The 16105-nt window shown below is 43.4% G+C and overlaps 1 protein-coding gene across 1 annotated transcript; it reads right to left on the bottom strand.

The window, feature by feature from the left end:
* Window positions 1-4865: 4865 nt before the first annotated feature.
* On the bottom strand, window positions 4866-8452 carry LOC115129335 (alpha-2Db adrenergic receptor-like). Its single transcript, XM_065018519.1, has one exon. It carries the CDS (start codon window positions 7897-7899, stop codon window positions 6601-6603), a length of 1299 nt encoding a protein of 432 aa, XP_064874591.1. The 5' UTR covers window positions 7900-8452; the 3' UTR covers window positions 4866-6600.
* Window positions 8453-16105: the final 7653 nt, after the last annotated feature.

The following is a 16105-nucleotide window of genomic DNA, read 5'->3' as shown; positions in this document are numbered from 1 at the left end:
CACCATTAGTACAGCTCAGTGTTACTGTTATATACCATTACTACAGCTCAGTGTTACTGATATATACCATGAGTACAGCTCAGTGTTACTGTTATACACCGTTAGTACAGCTCAGTGGTACTGCTAAATACCATAAGTACAGCTCAGTACAACTCTTATATACTGTTAGTACAGCTCAGTGTTATTGTTATATACCGTTAGTACAGCTCAGTGTTATTGTTATATACCTTTAGTACAGCTCAGTGTTACTGTTTTATATACCGTTAGTACAGCTCAATGTTACTGTTATATACCGTTAGTACAGCTCAGTGTTATTGTTATATACCGTTAGTACAGCTCAGTGTTATTGTTATATACCGTTAGTACAGCTCAGTGTTACTGTTATATACCGTTAGTACAGCTCAGTGTTATTGTTATATACCGTTAATGTAAATGTAATGTTAGTACAGCTCAGTGTTATTGTTATATACCGTTAGTACAGCTCAGTGTTACTGTTATATACCATTAGTAAAGCTCAGTGTTACTGTTATATACCTTTAGTATAACTCAGTGTTATTGTTATATACCATGATTACAGTTCAGTGTTATTGTTATATACCGTTAGTACAGCTCAGTGTTACTGTTATATACTGTTAGTACAGCTCAGTGTTACTGTTATATACCATGATTACAGTTCAGTGTTATTGTTATATACCGTTAGTACAGCTCAGTGTTAATGTTATATACCGTTGGTACAGCTCAGTGTTACTGTTATATACTGTTAGTACAGCTCAGTGTTACTGTTATATACCATGAGTACAGCTCAGTGTTAATGTTATATATTGTTAGTACAGCTCAGTGTTTCTGTTATATACCTTTAGTACAGCTCAGTGTTAATGTTATATATTGTTACTACAGCTCAGTGTTACTGTTATACACGTTAGTACAGCTCAGTGTTAATGTTATATATTGTTAGTACAGCTCAGTGTTACTGTTATATACCATGAGTACAGCTCAGTGTTACTGTTATACACCGTTAGTACAGCTCAGTGGTACTGTTATATATCATGAATACAGCTCAGTGTTATTGTTATACACCATTAGTACAGCTCGGTGTTACTGTTATACACCATTAGTACAGCTCAGTGTTACTGTTATATACCATTACTACAGCTCAGTGTTACTGATATATACCATGAGTACAGCTCAGTGTTACTGTTATACACCGTTAGTACAGCTCAGTGGTACTGCTAAATACCATAAGTACAGCTCAGTACAACTCTTATATACTGTTAGTACAGCTCAGTGTTATTGTTATATACCGTTAGTACAGCTCAGTGTTATTGTTATATACCTTTAGTACAGCTCAGTGTTACTGTTTTATATACCGTTAGTACAGCTCAGTGTTACTGTTATATACCGTTAGTACAGCTCAGTGTTATTGTTATATACCGTTAGTACAGCTCAGTGTTATTGTTATATACCGTTAGTACAGCTCAGTGTTACTGTTATATACCGTTAGTACAGCTCAGTGTTATTGTTATATACCGTTAATGTAAATGTAATGTTAGTACAGCTCAGTGTTATTGTTATATACCGTTAGTACAGCTCAGTGTTACTGTTATATACCATTAGTAAAGCTCAGTGTTACTGTTATATACCTTTAGTATAACTCAGTGTTATTGTTATATACAGTTAGTACAGCTCAGTGTTTCTGTTATATACCGTTAGTACAGCTCAGTGTTACTGTTATGTGCTGTTAGTACAGTTCATTGTTATTGTTATATACCATTAGTACAGCTCAGTGTTTCTGTTATATACCGTTAGTACAGCTCAGTGTTACTGTTATGTGCTGTTAGTACAGTTCAGTGTTATTGTTATATACCGTTAGTACAGCTCAGTGTTATTGTTATATACCGTTAGTATAGCTCAGTTTGGCTGTTTTATTCTGTTAGTACACCTCAGTGTTACTGTTATATACCATTAGTACAGCTCAGTGTTATTGTTTTACACAATTAATACAGCTCAGTGTTTCTGTTATATACCGTTAGTACAGCTCAGTGTTACTGTTATATATACCGTTGGTACAGCTCAGTGTTATTGCTTTATACAATTAGTACACCTCAGTTTTACTGTTATATACCGTTAATACAGCTCAGTGTTACTGTTATATACTGTTAGTACAGCTCAGTGTTACTGTTATATACCATGAGTACAGCTCAGTGTTAATGTTATATATTGTTAGTACAGCTCAGTGTTTCTGTTATATACCGTTAGTACAGCTCAGTGTTGATGTTATTTATTGTTAGTACAGCTCAGTGTTACTGTTATATACCATGAGTACAGCTCAGTGTTACTGTTATACACCGTTAGTACAGCTCAGTGGTACTGTTATATATCATGAGTACAGCTCAGTGTTATTGTTATACACCATTAGTACAGCTCAGTGTTACTGTTATACACCATTAGTACAGCTCAGTGTTACTGTTATATACCATTAGTACAGCTCAGTGTTACTGTTATATACCATGAGTACAGCTCAGTGTTACTGTTATACACCGTTAGTACAGCTCAGTGGTACTGCTAAATACCATAAGTACAGCTCAGTACAACTCTTATATACTGTTAGTACAGCTCAGTGTTATTGTTATATACCGTTAGTACAGCTCAGTGTTACTGTTATATACTGTTAGAACAGCTCAGTGTTATTGTTATATACCGTTAGTACAGCTCAGTGTTACTGTTATATACTGTTAGAACAGCTCAGTGTTATTGTTATATACCGTTAGTACACCTCAGTGTTATTGTTATATTCCACTTAGTACAGCTCAGTGTTACTCTTATATACAGTTAGTACAGCTCAGTGTTATTGTTATATACCGTTAGTATAGCTCAGTTTTGCTGTTTTATTCTGTTAGTACACCTCAGTGTTACTGTTATATACCATTAGTGCAGCTCAGTGTTATTGTTTTACACAATTAGTACAGCTCAGTGTTTCTGTTATATACCGTTAGTACAGATCAGTGTTACTGTTATATATACCCTTGGTACAGCTCAGTGTTATTGCTTTATACAATTAGTACACCTCAGTTTTACTGTTATATACCGTTAGTACAGCTCAGTGTTACTGTTATATACCATTAGTACACCTCAGTGTTATTGTTATATACCATTAGTACAGCTCAGTGTTACTGTTATATACCATTAGTACACCTCAGTGTTATTGTTATATACCGTTAGTACAGCTCAGTGTTACTGTTATATACCGTTAGTACACCTCAGTGTTATTGTTATATACCATTAGTACAGCTCAGTGTTACTGTTATATATACCGTTGGTACAGCTCAGTGTTACTGTTATATACCGTTAGTACAGCTCAGTGTTACTGTTATATACCGTTAGTACAGCTCCGTGTTACTGTTATATACCGTTGGTACAGCTCAGTGTTACTGTTATATATACCGTTAGTACAGCTCAGTGTTACTGTTATATATACCGTTGGTACAGCTCAGTGTTACTGTTATATACCGTTAGTACAGCTCAGTGTTATTGTTATATACCGTTAGTACAGCTCAGTGTTACTGTTATATACCGTTAGTACAGCTCAGTGTTACTGTTATATACCGTTAGTACAGCTCAGTGTTATTGTTATATACCATTAGTACACCTCAGTGTTATTGTTATATACCCTTTAGTACAGCTCAGTGTTACTGTTATATACCGTTAGTACAGCTCAGTGTTACTGTTATATACCGTTAGTACAGCTCAGTGTTATTGTTATATACCGTTAGTACAGCTCAGTGTTACTGTTATATATACCGTTGGTACAGCTCAGTGTTACTGTTATATACCGTTAGTACAGCTCAGTGTTATTGTTATATACCGTTAGTACAGCTCAATGTTACTGTTATATACCGTTAGTACAGCTCAGTTTTACTGTTATATACCGTTAGTACAGCTCAGTGTTATTGTTATATACCATTAGTACACCTCAGTGTTATTGTTATATACCGTTAGTACAGCTCAGTGTTACTGTTATATACCGTTAGTACAGCTCAGTGTTACTGTTATATACCGTTAGTACAGCTCAGTGTTACTCTTATATACTGTTAGAACAGCTCAGTGTTTTTGGCACCAAGCCCATACATCTGATGGCATGGGGACTTTGAAGACATTCCTCAGTGGATATAAATAGTGTATTTATTTCTCAGACAATAGAACCAAGATAACTTCCCTCTCCCTGACCACATTCTGCGTTTCTCATAGAGGAATAGCGCAATGTCTCACGTACAAGGAACCCAAGGTCTATTTTTTGGTTCTAGAACGACACAGCAGATTCAAATAACCAACTCATCATCAAACTTTGATTTATTTGAATCAACTGTGTCGTGCTAGGGAAAAAAACTAAATGTGTACCCCTTGGAGTCCCAAGGACCGAGTTTGGGAAACCCTGGCCTATAACACTGCATTTGGACTTACATCCTCTTTGTCATGACTGATCCAACATGAAACGTGACCCAGGTCAAGTGTAATAAGTTCTGATCAGCTATCTATAGAACAGAGGTTCTATATGTGGCCTGTCTGGGCATTAAAACCACAGCCTTGGAGTGGCTAGCCCATTTCCTCCAAATGGAATTTGTCAGTCTCCGCATCTCCATTTGCTTAACCCTTCTCTCTTTGTGATGTGTGCATGATATGACAACATTCGTTTTCAGTCCCCAGATTTGCCACATCTGGAGATCTGAATCACATCTTCCTTGACATCACTGTCATGTGGCTCACGTCTGCAACATGGCCAGTTGTGGATTAATTTGTCATGCTATAAACACCTGAGGCTTTGCGGTTTGAAAATGTTTTAAAAAAGGTAGATGAACAGTTGTAATCCAAAGCAGAAGCATTCAGCCTACTGTTTAATTAGACTAAGCCATATAAGCCTTCTATTGCAATATCATACAGAACAAAGAGGATTAAGGATTTAAGCTTGGTAAGGGATGTTAAGCCATTGTTGAACCAATACACAGTGGTTCCATGTCACTGGAGGTCTGCCTGCGCACAAAGCCGATGACAATCAAAACACAGAAGAGGAAGTAGTAGACCAACTAAAACATGTTTAATCTAATATTTTCCTCACTTCCATTCTCACACACACACAAATGCACACACGCTATATTTTGGAAAAATGTTGAGTTTTCTAAAATTAAATATTTGGCTGAAGATGATAATAATTTCAGCAATAAATCATGTTAGATTATAATTATGATATAAGGCGTCTCAAACCATAGGTAAATGCTCATGATCTTCCTTCCTTTCTCATTAGGATAAAATAATATAAGCAAGTGTAAAGTGTGATCGATCTACCTGTTTACATACATTGTCTTCAAGTATCTAAAAGAGGCACACTCATATTTTGATAGGTGGTTTTGTAAACCATAGAATATGCCATGCCAATGCATTCCTCACGCAGCATAGTGCCAGCAGTGCAGAGTGCATGTTTCAGCCCCATGGACAGCAGTGCCTGGGTTTTGGTGGTTCAGCAATGAGGTAGACCTGAGGTCCACTCAAACCCGTCTGACAGAAGTTGTAATCAATAACATTTTGGATTTATTTTAAATAGACTGAAAACTACATCTAATTATGAGGGTGCAGTGAGATCCCCGATGGGTTGGACGATACTTTTCTCGTCAATCATCTTGAAAAAACTTCTGGATATCAACCAATCCTCTGTCGTTAACACAATGGAAAGGTCAAATGCTTTATTATCTAAATGTTGAAAGCGCGTGGGCGACAGAGAGAAACAACATGGTGCAGTTTGAGGCCATGTGGCGGATCGTGATGCGGGCGCTGGAGATGGGGGTGTGAGCAGGTGGGTCTGGAGAGGGGTGATGTGGATGTTTGTGTGCATCGCTATGTTGTTGTTTGTAGGTGTATGTTTTGTATTGTTTAAAAAAATACAGAAATAAAATCTTTACATTTTGATACCTCTGTCAAACTCGACCAAGCAATTGCAGTCATTTGTAATCATTTAGGATAGGCTACTCATCAAAAGTAGACGCTATACCCCTGTTCTCACTCTCATTCCTTATTGACGACAGTGTGATGAATGATTCATGTTTAGATTCTAAAACACCCAGCGCCCCACACAGCTTTATCAGCTCTGCAATCTGGGTTCATGACATTATTTTTACTCTGAACTAAATTATCTTTTTTTTTTATCTAGATGGGACATAAAATATTAATTACAGTACAGAAAAGAACGGGTTGTACAAAGGTGCTGGAATTATTATGCTTTGGCCTACATAACTTAGCTACATCACTGAATATTAAATGAATTCTTAACTTTGAAAGCAGGGGACAATATGATTCAGTAGTCATATTAAAGCATCTATGACAATATATATATATTACTTTTGTTTAATACATCCTATTCCCTCTGTACATTGTTTCTAATATTCACATATTGGTGCACAACACGAGATATTTTGATATGACATCATCATATTATTTACATATAAAAGTTCATTTTGAAACTAATAGTCATTCAGAGGTGTAGGGCTGAGCGCTGGATATGATGAGCAGTGAAGCACAGTCAATCAGTCATGGCCATCAAAGAGACCCTTCTTTTCAAGTGGCATTAGTGCGTTTTGAAGTCCGGCAAACTATTTTCTTAAACGCCTTACGGAAATCCCTGTTGAAAATGGTATATATGATAGGGTTCACGGAGCTGTTACAGTAACCAATCCAGAAGAAGGTGTTGAAGAGCGCACCGGGGATGTGGCAGCTCTCCCTGCAGATTGCGTGCAGGCTATATGTGAAGAAGAAGGGGAACCAGCAGAGCACAAACACCCCCATCACCACGGCAAGCACGAACGTGAATCGCTTCTCACGCATCTGGGCCACTTTGGTCTTGGACGAGGCCGCCGCAAGGTGCTGCCGCTGGGCTGCCAGGGCGGGGTTGGCAGCATTTTTAGGGTCTTGGAAAAGCTGTGTGGCGCGCGCCGAGGCCCAAGATAGGCGGCAGCTCTGGCGTGGGCAGCAGTCCGAGCCCTCCACCTTCATTCGCTTGGAGAAGCGCTGGTTACGGGGTTTGTCCGATGCACAGCAGCTCTCCTCCAGGTCGATATCATCCAGCTCCTCCTGCCTGTGGTGGTCCTCGGAGCTCTGGCTACTGGGGCTCTCTATCTCCATCCGCTCCTTCCTCATGAAGCACGTCTCTGACTGGGAGGGCTGCCTCTCCAGGCCATTCTTAGCCACGAACACCGTGGAAGAGCGCTGCTTGGCCACTTTATAGATCTTACAGTAGACTAGGATCATGATGAGGCCTGGGGCAAAGAAGGACACGAGACAAGAGGACAGGATGTACCAGGTCTCGTTGTTTAACAGACACTCGTGCTCATCATGCTTGGTCATGATAAGAGGTGGAAAGGAGATGACGGCGGAGATTACCCACACCATGGCTATCATGGACTTGATACGCTTGGGGGTCCGCTTCAGATTATAGCTCACTGCCTTGGTGACGGACCAGTAGCGGTCCAGACTGATGGCGCACAGGTGGACTATAGACGAGGTGCAGAAGAGTACATCCAGTGCCAGATAAAAGGCGCACCAGGGGCTCCCAAAGTACCAGTAACCCATGACCTCATTGGCAAGGGAGAACGGGATGACCAGTGTGGCTACGAGTATGTCCGCGCATGCCAGGGACACCAGGAAAAGGTTCTGGGGCGCGCGGAGAGCCCTGCTGGTGAGCACGGCCACGATGACCAGCACGTTACCAACGATGGTGACCAGAATGATCACGGTGACCAGCAGGATGATGAGCGCAGAGCCCAGCTCCGTGTGCGGGAGAGGTCTCGGTGCGCTTGAGGAGTTGGCATCCTGCAAGGTGTTGTAGGTAACGGTGATAAACTTGGCTACATCCATCATAAACGCATCTTCTCCTGGGTTATTTATAGTGTGCGCCTTTCCACCCCCAAACAGCTTAACTTGGATGCATTCAATTGTTGATCAAGTCATTAGTCTTAAAGCATTTAATCAATGGAGACACGCTGTACACTAGGTTGTGTGATCAGGGAACAGATATAGCCTAGAGCACATAGGTCAAATACGTGAGGACCCTCAGCGTCCTGGCGAGCTGCCCTCATCTTCAGTTCCATAGAGGAGGGTCCGCAACAGCTCCGTGCTTGGTAACAGCTCCGTGCTCTGTACTCACAGCGTATTAAGTACGTTTTTTCCACTATGAAGTCCGCAATCCAAATGAGTAAGTATCCATATTAGGGTGATATTCCAGCAGCATCAAAACATTTTGTTTCCGTTATCTCTCTGTCGGTCTCCTGCGCAGTGCTGTATGTTGTTTTGTTAAACGCGCGTTGCGAGATTGAGACACTTCTGGTGGTATATGTGTGCATGCAGGAGTGAAGTGGGTGATATCACTCCTAAGACCAACCCATCTCCAAGCTTAGCGAGACAGAAAGAGAGAGAGAGAGAGAGAGAGAGAGAGAGAAAGAGGTAGAGAGAGAGAAAGGGGTAGAGAGAGAGAGAGAGAGAAAGAGAGAGAGAGAGAGAGGGGTAGAGAGAGGTAGAGAGAGAGAGAGAGAGAGGTAGAGAGAGAGAGAGAGAGAGAGAGAGAGAGAGAGTAGAGAGAGAGAGAGAGAGAGAGAGAGAGAGAGAGAGAGAGAGAGAGGTAGAGAGAGAGAGAGAGAGAGAGAGAGAGAGAGAGACAGACAGACAGACAGACAGACAGACAGACAGACAGACAGACAGACAGACAGAGAGAGAGAAAGGGGTAGAGAGAGAGAGAGAGGTAGAGAGAGAGAGAGAGAGAGAGAGAGAGAGAGAGAGAGAGAGAGAGAGAGGAGAGGGAGAGAGAGAGAGAGAGAGAGAGAGAGAGAGAGAGAGAGAAAGAGAGAGGTCCGACCGTCTGAGTTTACTTTGGATAAGGAACAGTTGAAGGGAGACTGCTCCTAGAATGACCTAATTGGTTCTTTATTCAGCTCTCATGCACAGAACGAAAGCCATTACAGCCCACCTACAGATGGTAATGGAGGTTGATTCATAAACATAAGAATAATTTAACCATCAACTGTTATTAGCATCCATTATTTCATTTTGATAACAAATGGAGAACAGCATGAATGGCATGTTGGTATGCTGGTATGTTGACTTGAGGTGAGGTTCATGACTGGAAAGTGAGATCATTTAAGCAGGAGACAATGTGTCTGCTGACTGGATCATATGATGGTATGGTGTGTAAGGTTCAAGGCATAGCAGCTTCAGGGCCAGACAATGGACTATGTTTAGGATCATCATCTACATGATGATAGTAGGAGATTAGGGACAAACAAATAAGGACTAAACCGTTTTTACAATGTCACAGGTTTTTAAAATGCTTTCATAGTGTTCGTTTTCACTACTTGAACTTCAGTCATCATGCAATGCTGAGCTGATAATAAAGAGATGGGAACTGAACCAGTAACTTAGCTATGTTTTGAATAAGGATGTCTCAATTTACAGAGAAAAGCATGCCTAATTTGTCCTATCAGTGATGACATGTTGTGCACTCTACATTCACCTCTCTCGTTCTCCCATATTACACAATGAGACGGAAATGACAGAATACCTGTCTGTCTGTTCCTCAGACCACATTTGCTGCAGGGGCAGAGTGACGTAACAGACAGAGTGCTCTGTTCAGCTGTGCTGTGTAGGGCTGAGGATAAAGCTATTTACCCCATAGAGGCGTGGAGACACGTGGACGGAGCAGACAAAGCTATGACGGCCACCCAGCGTAACAGGGAAAAGCAAGGCTGATTGCAATTCGACAAAACGCAGCTCGGCTCTGAGCACGTTGCTGCAGATCTATGATTGAGTCATTTTAGGTTTGCCACAAATATCCAGGGCACTCCATTTGCTAAATAAACAGGGTGTGCAGACAGGAGGTGTGAGTGTGTACTTATCTGAGTGCAGTGTATTACTCAGAGTGGGTGTGTGTGCTTTACCGGGGGGCATGAATGTGTGTATGTTGTCAGGGAGGCTCAGTTCTAGCCTCCCTCTGCAGGTCCCCTACCTCCCCACCACCAATCCCCCAACCTGCCCCCATCCATCCCTGAGTCTAAGATGTAGCTTCCAGTGAATGCTGAGAGGTTCTCCTCACCTAAAGGGTGACTGTCAAAGTGGATCAGAGCGAGGTCTGGTGATGCAGATATGCCCCTAGTTCTCCACCTGTAATACAGACACAGCCCCAGCCCCACCTCAGCTCACCTCTGCTCCAGTCCAGTCATTATCAGGAGAACATGCTTTTTGAGATAGCAGAAGAGCAGAAAAACATTTCAGACAACACCAAAACATTTCAGACAACCCCAAAACATTTCAGACAACACCAAAACATTTCACACAACACCAAAACATTTTTAACTCATCCAGTTGAAAGGCTATTTTTAACCTTGATGATGTGAAAGACCAGAGGGAGAATAAAGAGCAATTTTATAATTGGTATCATGTAAAGTATGTGACTTCAATAAAGGCTTTGTTGTTGTGGTTTGAATAATTGTAGGCATAACCGGCATCAACTTTCCCCCCCATAAGGAGATGCAGTCCTGTACTGTGTTGTCTTCAGTATTCAGGTGCTGGCACAGTCTAGATAAAGAAAAACAGCACTCCCATTTATCAAGGTCTGATGAAAAAACACATCCTGGACTGACTGGCATTACTTCAGCAATCTCCTCAACAGCACAGAAAAGGTTTAAGGCAGCGTCAGGACAATCATCAACTACATTCAAAGAAATGTGGTTTACAGTAAATTTCAGTTTTGACGGTGCCACACAGAAGAGGGTGAAAAGTTTCAACCACTGCTGTACTGGTTAGGCCAGGGTGTGACTAGGGTGGGCATTCTATGTTCCTTTTTCTATGTTTTTGTATTTCTTTGTTTTTGGCCAGGTCAGCCTGACCTCCGGTTATCACCCCGAGAGTAATGGGCAGGTAGAGAGAGTGAACCAGGAGGTGGGTAGGTTTATGCAGTCGTATTGCCAGGACCGGACAGGGGAGTGGGCGAGATGGCCCAGAACTCACTACGCCTGTCTTCTACTAACGTGTCCCCATTTCAGTGCGTGTTGGGGTACCAGCTGGTCCTGGCACCATGGCATCCGAGCCAGACCGACGCTCCTGCGGTGGAGGAGTGGGTGCAGCGCTCCAAGGAGACCTGGAGGGCCGTCCAGGAATCCCTCCAACAAGCCAGTGGACGGCAGAAGAGGAGTGCTGACCGCCACCGCAGTGAGGCCCCCGTGTTTGACCAGGGGGACAGGGTCTGGCTCTCGACCCAAAACCTACCCCTCCGCTTGCCCTGCCGTAAGCTGGGGCCGCAGTGTGTAGGTCCTTCAAAGTCCTGTGGAGAATAAACAAGGTGTGTTATCGATTACAACTCCCTTCCTATTATCATATTAATCACTTGTTTCACGTGTCTCTCCTCAGGCCAGTGGTAGCTTGTCCCCTGCAGGACGGTGAGGTGCCGGAGGTCCCTCCTTCCCCTCTGGACATCGAGGGGTCCCCGGCGATACGGGCCATTCTGGACTCGAGACGCCGGGTGAGGGACCTGCAGTACCTCGTGGACTGGGAGGGGTATGGTCCGGAAGAAAGGTGCTGGATACCGGTGGGGGACATTTTGGATCCGTCGATGGGGTCGACCTCGAAGCCGGTGTCAGCGCGCTGCGGGAGCGCTCGGCGGTCGTCGTCACCGGCCTACTAGCTGCCACTGATTCTTTCCTCCCCCTCCTTGTCTGTTTTTTGGTTACACCTGTTGTGTATTTGCTGATTAGTTGGGATTTATTAGCCAGCCGGCCCGCCTGCCTGCTCTTTGTGCGGGATTGTTTTGTGTAACTTGTGTGCACGTCTGTGCGTTACGTGTTTCCCATTTCGTGGGTTTTGCTGGACAGTTTAAGTCCCCGTGTTTGGGGCGTTTGTTTTGTTGTACACCCTGTTTTTTTGTGGGGTTGGCTTATGTTCGCCGTTTTGTGCATTAAATTAGCACTACCCTGAACTCTCTGCTTCCTGCGCCTGACTTCTCACCCACTACACCCAGAACGTTACAGCTGCACCTAGAACACATCTTCAAAATATGTGTGTGCGACCAATAAAATTTGATTTGATTTAAGCATTCAAAACTAGAAGTCAAAGTCAGGGTTGCTGTGCCTGATCTTGACATCAGTGTTTGATCTAGACTTCAGTGTCTGATATAGACTTCAGTGTCTGATATAGACTTCAGTGCCTGATATAGACTTCAGTGTCTGATATAGACTTCAGTGTCTGATCTAGACTTCAGTGTCTGATCTAGACATCAGTGTTTGATCTAGACTTCAGTGTCTGATCTAGACTTCAGTGTCTGATCTAGACTTCAGTGTCGGAGACTACAGGTTGGGGGTTTCATGACAGTTGTAAACACTTCCTCCACACACACACACACTCACTCACAAGCCTACATCCCAGCCCCTTCAAGCAATCCCTATTCTAAGTTGTGAAACAACACCACACATCCTGCTGGTTGGGCTCCAGCTTCCTGCTGTGATGTTATCAACATACCTAATTAGAGGGGAATGTGCATCACAGCCCCGTCCTGACTCCCATCCCTGTCCTGACTCCCATCCCTGTCCTGACTCCCATCCCTGCCCTGACACCCATCCCCGTCCTGACTCCCATCCCTGCCCTGACTCCCATCCCTGTCCTGACTCCCATCCCCGTCCTGACTCCCATCCCCGTCCTGACTCCCATCCCTGTCCTGACTCCCATCCCCGTCCTGACTCCCATCCCCGCCCTGACTTCCATCCCCGTCCTGACTCCCATCCCCGTCCTGACTCCCATCCCCGTCCTGACTCCCATCCCTGCCCTGACTCCCATCCCTGCCCTGACTCCCATCCCTGTCCTGACTCCCATCCCCGTCCTGACTCCCATCCCCATCCTGACTGCCAGCCCTGCCCTGACTGCCAGCCCTGTCCTGACTCCCGTCCCCGTCCTGACTCCCACCCCCGTCCTGACTCCCATCCCCATCCTGACTCCCATCCCCGTCCTGACTGCCAGCCCTGTCCTGACTCCCATCCTGTCCTGACTCTTATCCCTGTCCTGGCTGCCAGCCCTGCCCTGACTGCCAGCCCTGCCCTGACTCCCATCCCTGTCCTGACTCCCATCCCCGTCCTGACTCCCATCCCTGTCCTGACTCCCATCCCTGTCCTGACTCCCATCCCCGTCCTGACTCCCATCCCTGCCCTGACTCCCATCCCTGCCCTGACTCCCATCCCTGTCCTGACTCCCATCCCCGTCCTGACTCCCATCCCTGCCCTGACTCCCATCCCTGTCCTGACTCCCATCCCTGCCCTGACTCCCATCCCTTCCCTGACTCCCATCCCTGTCCTGACTCCCATACCAGCGACCTGACACCCCATAACACAGTTCAACCTCTCACTTCCCATCTCACTCCCAAGATTTCAACTCTCACCTACCACCACCACAATTTTTCCTGTCAGCAGCAAACACACACACACACAAACACTGTGTCCGTTGGTCACTTATCTGTGTGAGTGTGCCGATATCACATGATCGTCCATGTGTGTGTTTGTGTGGGTGTGTGTGCATGCATGTGTGTGTGTGTGTGTGTGTGTGTGTGTGTGTGCACATGTGTGCACGTGTGATCGTCCATGTGTGTGAGAGTCACAGCCCTTTCCTCTTACACCAAAACAACAACAGTTTCAGTTTAGTGTGTGTTTGTTTGTATGCAGGGCAGATGGCAGCTCTGGATACATACATGACTACTGACCTTTATTTAGCCCAAAATAAAGGACAACATTTACCTCAGATTGTGTGCACCTTCGGACAAACTGTACTGGAACATCCAAGCTATACCATGGCAAATTAAGTTCTGGGTAAAAGGTCAAACGTCTGGGATAATTCCCTGATGTGAAATGTACCTAGCGCTGTGTGGATAGAGTAGGTTGAGACCAGGTCATTTCTCTTGGGGGAGGGGGGGGGTATTGGGCCTCAGCCAGATGACAATAAACATGTGGCTAATTGCCTCTGGCTAAAATACCTGGCGTAGTAATGAAAGCCAAACACGGTCTATTAGGCAGCAGCAGCCATCTGTTGTATCGATTGAAGGGTTGGGAGAGGGTGATAAATGGGAAATCAATGGAGTTGTTGGTGACGTTTCACTGATTTAATGCTCAAATTAGGATGATACAGCAGTTTCTTTTCACTGTTCTGTTCGATTGGTACTAAAGCACCGATCTCCAATTCATAGGTCGTACAGGCTGTTATAACTATGTTGTTATAGGCTGCTATTGTCTTTGTCTAGGGTCGTAGGATGTTATTATCTTTGTCTAGGGTCGTAGGATGTTATTATCTTTGTCTAGGGTCGTAGGATGTTATTATCTTTGCCTAGGGTCGTTGGATGTTATTATCTTTGTCTAGGGTCGTAGGATGTTATTATCTTTGTCTAGGGTCGTAGGATGTTATTATCTTTGTCTAGGGTCGTAGGATGTTATTATCTTTGCCTAGGGTCGTTGGATGTTATTATCTTTTTCAAGTGAAATGAACCAGAGTCTAAAAGTTTATTTAAAACACTAAACTCACAGACCTCAATTTGGAGTGAACATACTGACAAAGCACTTTCATTTAATAATCCTTTGTGCTTTCTCTCGGCAGACTTAGAATTAAACTTTTGTTCCAAAACCTTGATCATGTCTTTAGAATAAAGATTCAATACAAAGTGTTGTGTGCTTTTAAGATATACTTCTTAATCAAAGGGGATTGAGGCTTTAGGCCTACACTCTCTATTGCTGTCAAAAAGTTATTTTAACTTTCTGTGGTGAAAAAAATGTTTTAAAATGTGTCGTTATCAACAAAATGTCACAATAAGTTGCAGAGCATTCTATTTGCCTTCTGGCGGCAAGGAGACCCAGCTCCGCTAAAACCATTGACAACGGTGTGCCGTTTTCAAGGAATTGTTAAATAAATGTTAACAATTTGGTTGTAATGTCATCAAGTCTTGAAGAGCATTGTCAGAACTACACATTTTTGATTATTCCTATAATGGCACAAGGAGATACCCAAACGCAGACACAGGAGGCAGATGGTTGCGTTCCGATATTTATTATAACTAAAGGGGTAGACAAAAGACAGGACGAGGACAGGCGAGAGTTCATAAACCAGGTCAGAGTCCAAAAAAGTTCAAGGGGATAGGCAGGCTCGAGGTCAGAACAGGCAGAGTGGTCAGGCGGGCGGATTCTGCGTCAGGACAGGCAAGGGTAAAAACCAGGAGGGCTAGGAAAAAACAGAGATTGGGGAAAATAAGAGCTAGGAAAACCGTTGGTTGACTTGGCAAAACAAGACGAACTGGCCCAGAGAGACAGGAAACACAGGGATAAATACACCGGGGACTAATGGGGAAAACAGGGGACACCTGGAGGTGGGTGAAGACAATTAAAAAGACAGGTGAAACAGATCAGGTGTGACAATTCCATGCAAAACAATTGCACACATTTAGCTCTATCATCCGAGTTACACAGCAAGTAGGCCTAACTTCAAGCTTTTCATGATCAGTAAACATCAATTGATCATGTCATTTCAGATAAATGAGGGTTGCCTCATGATATCTCTCATTATTGGCCACCATTAATTGTATATTTGATTGGTATGAAAAAAAATGAACTATACCTGACAAGTATGAGTGGTTTAGGTTCATTTCCCATCCTTTGTTGGGTCTGCCTGTCAAGCAGCAGAAGAGCGCATTTGCCAATGTAACGTTACTGTTGGCTGATTATGTTTACTTTGCAAGTTACCGGTAGAAACTTTGTACAGTTGGCTAAAAATAGTGGTAGACCTAATGTACTTTTTTCTCAAACCAAAGTAGGCCTACCTAGTGACGTTAGCTAACATTATTCCTTTTTGAACATTGTTTTTAAGAGTATTTAATCACGATTGCTGCTGACAGACATGATAAGTTACATTGATTAATGGAATTGGCTAGCTAGCTAATAATGACAAATTGGCTAGCTAGCTAACAACAGATCACGTCAATATGGCTAGTTAACAAGCTAACTTTCAGGGGACAAACTAGTTGGCTATATACAAATATTGTTTGATTTGATTGCCATCT

Source organism: Oncorhynchus nerka, linkage group LG5 (genome assembly GCF_034236695.1).
Source record: "Oncorhynchus nerka isolate Pitt River linkage group LG5, Oner_Uvic_2.0, whole genome shotgun sequence".
Lineage (NCBI taxonomy): Eukaryota > Metazoa > Chordata > Actinopteri > Salmoniformes > Salmonidae > Oncorhynchus > Oncorhynchus nerka.
This window is presented reverse-complemented; position numbering and strand designations above follow the sequence as displayed.

Excerpts from the sequence above, each read along its gene's own strand:
- LOC115129335 (XM_065018519.1), bottom strand. The coding sequence starts at position 7,899 with ATGATGGATGTAGCCAAGTTTATCACCGTTACCTACAACACCTTGCAG.